At 42.7% G+C, this 4,277-nt stretch overlaps 1 protein-coding gene across 1 annotated transcript in view; it reads right to left on the bottom strand.

Moving 5' to 3' along the window:
• Window positions 1-3,445, bottom strand: part of LOC102674319 (homeobox protein OTX1-like) — a gene marked incomplete at its 5' end in the record, with an annotated part of 14,088 nt that extends 10,643 nt beyond the window's left edge. Inside the window, one exon of the mRNA XM_031514105.1 lies at window positions 2,968-3,445. Within this exon, the coding sequence (XP_031369965.1) occupies window positions 2,968-3,445 (478 nt within the window). The remainder of the gene's footprint in view (window positions 1-2,967) is intronic.
• Between the last annotated feature and the right edge of the window lie 832 nt (window positions 3,446-4,277).

The raw sequence follows: 4,277 nt of genomic DNA, 5'->3' as shown, positions 1-4,277 counted from the left end.
CCCCCCCCTCTCTTTCCTCCAACCCCACCGTCCGATTGCATAATAAAATAAATACTGTCGCAGCGTCGCGGCCAAACATTCTTCGACTTTTGCATTCGAATTATCCGACACGAATTACCTCTTACACGGCACGCGACATTCTTAGCTTCGATCGATTTCGCACGGTATTCCGCGATGCTCGGTTTCGTGCAGCTCGAGGCTACAATGAGGTCGTAATGGAGGAGAAGAAAAATTCGGGAATAAATGAACGGAGGACGGATCGACCAGGACGAGTTAGTCTTAGAAAAGTGGTTGGAAAAATTCTTGGAAATTCTTGGTTCATTGAACGCAGAGAGCAAATGAACTATGAAATTAATTAATACTGGATATCCACGTATATCCAGTTTCGAAATCATCTAAACTTTATGCAAATTATGTCGCGAACTTGTATATAGAGACTATTAACGACTTTCTTTTTTTTTTTATTCGCAAATATCAATGATCTTATCATTCATGCTCTAATAACGATCTTAAGATCAAGATTTAACTCGTAGTTCACCTCAAAATCGTTCACTAATACGTATGTACATTTACTTCGAACAATATTTCCTTCTTAATAATTCTTTAAATTTCGCGTATAAATAACTGCGACGACCGTTTTATATAAATTAATCGGTATTCTACCCATCCAAAGTCCTTTTGATTTTTCTCAAAATCAACCAACACCGATACCCTATCATAATCCCTATACGATATACAATCCATAACCGAAAAAAACTTACTGCAAATCGAGAAAGAATGTAAGAGCGAAGCTAAAAGTATTCGAAAACGAATCTCCCCTCCCTGCCTCTCCTCTATATATAAATCGTTCCACATTCTACGCTTCTTCGACTTATTTTTCCGAGGAATCATCCTCTTTTGGCTCGCGCCACGGGGAGCGATAAAAATGCAAAACGTTTCGAAACGCTCGTTACCGATTCCTCTCTCGTTTTGTAGCAGCCACGAGCCTTGTTTCTACCCCGGCTCTCTTCCCGATCGCCTCTTTCGCGCTAACGCGTGCAGACACAGACACAGAGGGACGACACTCGCGACGGCTCTGGTTCCTCTCTCGTTCCACGGCTTTTCGTTGTAGCGGATACGCCTACAACGGATAGGCGGCTGGACGCGGGTACGTAGGGACCTAACGGACAGATCCGTGTTTCCATGGAAACCCACCTATCTGCGTTGGTTGGACCTATACTGCCTGCTGCCACCCTGATAAGCGGCTTACTCTCATGGTTCTCTCTACTCTTCTTCGCTGGGGCATTCCAGCCCCTTCCTCCCACCCTCTTGCCCATCATTCCAATCTCCCCGCTCCCTCTTCCTCTCTGTCTGTTTCTCTCGCTCTATACCTTGCCCTCTTTCTCTTTCGTAGCTTTGCCCTCTCCCTCCTGCCCCTTCGTGAAAAAGACGAAGACGAGGAGAGAAAGCGCGGGTATGTATTCCAAGCGCGAGGACGCGCGTGGAAACGCGAAGGAAAGATGAAAGGAAGGACTTGATCAATCGTGGGTCCGGCCGAATTGGAAACGACTTGCTATTGTATCGTCGATGCTTGTTATTTCTGATCGTTCTGCTACGTGTATATCTATTTTTTTTTTTTTTTGCTTTTTATTTTTCCAGTTTAACCAGTTGGCGGCATCAAGGAGGCATTCGTTTTTATTAACGATAAAATATTGGAAAGAAGAAAGGAAGATTGGAGTTTATTATTCCGCGTGATTTGATTCGGCGATTGGATTTTGGAAATTAATTGCGGATAAGAATATTCGCAGTAGAGGGAAAAAATTCGGGCAATACCTTAAAGGCAAGAAGAAATGCACGGGAGCGACTGCCACGGAATGATACACGCGTTGGCTATAGTTAAAAAGAAGCCCTGAGTTTACTTCGATTTTCTACGGCTTCAGTCGATGCATCGATTTGCATGGCAATCAATAATGGCTGGTATGGCGCACAGACCAAATACTTTTACTAGGAGATAACAGACCGCACGATTCGCGAAATGCAGGAAACGTGTATCATCCATCGAGCAATGAGATCGGGAGCGTAAAACTCGGATAAATGGTACGAAATGTTTGCAGCTACCAAATAAATCCATCCAATACCTATTTAATCGCATCAATCCTTCGTTCCCAATCAAACGAATGTTCTTTTTAAAGCCTCGCAAAAAAACGCAAGAATAAAATAATTTTTGGCTAAAAGTGTACGTAAACGATTCGTATATTTACAACACCGATGCTGTTGAAGACAGAATGAAAGAAAGGAAATATTCTTCTAAATTGTCATCTTCTTTTGTACCTTTTCTTTTTTCGTAAATAAAAAAGAACAATCGAATTAAAATTTCTAATTTTCCTTTTTACCAGATTAGAAACGAGAAAGTTAATTTTTGTGAAAAGAGGTGAAAATTGAATCGTTAAAAGAAATGTTCCAACGAACAGCTAACGCCACCTCACGCTCATACATCAACACTTTCACTTACTCGAAAATGTCAATATCCTTTGTTCCATTACCTATCGCAACCAATGAACTATTGTCGTATTTGCAGGTAAGTACTTGCCAAAAATAAAAGAACTAAACCTAAGGAAACGAGACATTTTAAAACTCACGTTACGGAAAATAACAAAGAAAAAAATAACTCTTCTAAACGATAATGACCAACTAACTTTCAACTTTTCACTATAAATTAAATTTCTTTAAAATACCGTCCTCGCGTAGAATTAACGTGCAACTCGAAATACTCTAATAACTAATATCGTAACATCGTTCAGTCACCATTTCTTTTTTTTCTTTTAATTTTGCATGTCCGTGAAACGTTATCTCCGAAGAAATCGAGAAATCGATCGTAAAACTCGATTGTCTCCGGGCCAAAAAAAAACATGCGGAAAATCTCGAAATCGATACTTTGAAAAATTGAAAGAGAATCGGCGCGATACGCGTGAAATGAACGGGACTAACCTTGGGGAAACGCAGCGAGGCCGTGCTCCAAGGGATGAGGGTGAGGATGGCCGTGAGTGGCGAGGGCGAAGGGCGAAGGCAGGCCAGGATGCGGCGCGCCCGGGTGCGGGTGAGAGTGCGGATGTGGATGAGTACCAACCCCCATCGCCGGATGACTGTGGGGATGGTACTGAGGACTACCGGTCGGGGCGCAAGTGGCGCCCGCCGCCTTCAAGTACCCCGCCATGTAACCCGCGAGGCAAGCCAGCTCACCCGCCACCGCTGCACCCTTATCGCGCTCCCTTATCTCTTGACCCCCGCCCTCCTCCGCCGCCCACCAGCTGTTCTCCTCCCGATGATTGTTCTGGCTCGGCTGCGAAGATAACTTCGCGCTGCTCTCCGACACCTTCGTCGTCGGCTCCTGTGATACCGACACGTTGCCGTTTCGCGCGCAACTGTAACCTTCGTAATCCTCCACCTGAAACGATAATTTCACGCGTTAGCGCAGAGAAATGGATTAAAAAAAGAAAAGTCTCCTACTCGATTTCGATTTTTGGACTGTGAGCGAACGTGAGATGTGGATGGTAACGCTTCTCATTTTTTGAGAAAAATTAGCATTTTTTTTGTGCTTGGAAAATGCTTTGTCTATAAATGGATGATTGTATTCTTGAGGGATAAATTGTTGCTCCTTTCTTCGGTACGAAATATTATATATATTTTTTTAATGTAAAATTGGTTAAATTTATTTATGATTAAGGTATTATTTATAAGAGGATGCTGTTAAAACGTAGTGGTAACTCACAAGCTTATGACTAAACTCGGGATACTGTGTGTAGTCCATTTAAGCGAAATCCAATAAATTCAAGGAAAGATTTTTCGTTTCTGTTCATCACTGGTGCGTCACACTACACTACACTTAAAATTTTCACTGATGTATCATTGTTCGTCGTATCATTGATCGTTGTTTTAAAATTTCTTCCTGATTATCTCCGATACTGTCACCGTTTGATTGCGTGTTGCTGCCTCGAGAAGTATGATAGAATTGACGGACAAATTTGCCAGCCATGAGTTTACCCTGCGTAGGGTAACTATCCCCACCTTTAACAGTTTAAATAGTTTTTCAGGACCTTTATCCAGGTCCCTTCCCTATAAACGAGGGTGGGGATTTCGAAGCAGACCTGGCAGGAAGAACAGGGATACTTGTACGAATGGCTTGTCGTGGGTCATGGCTCGTCCTTTTTACGACCAACGTTACACGAACGTTTCGATTAACCCCAATAACAATTAACCAGCCCCGTTATTTAACTCGAACGAACCTAAAGAAACTTCGA

Source organism: Apis dorsata, unplaced genomic scaffold, assembly GCF_000469605.1.
Source record: "Apis dorsata unplaced genomic scaffold, Apis dorsata 1.3 scaffold_894, whole genome shotgun sequence".
NCBI classification, from domain to species: domain Eukaryota; kingdom Metazoa; phylum Arthropoda; class Insecta; order Hymenoptera; family Apidae; genus Apis; species Apis dorsata.
The sequence above is the reverse complement of the archived record's forward strand: the minus strand, read 5'-3'. Positions and strand labels throughout refer to the sequence as shown.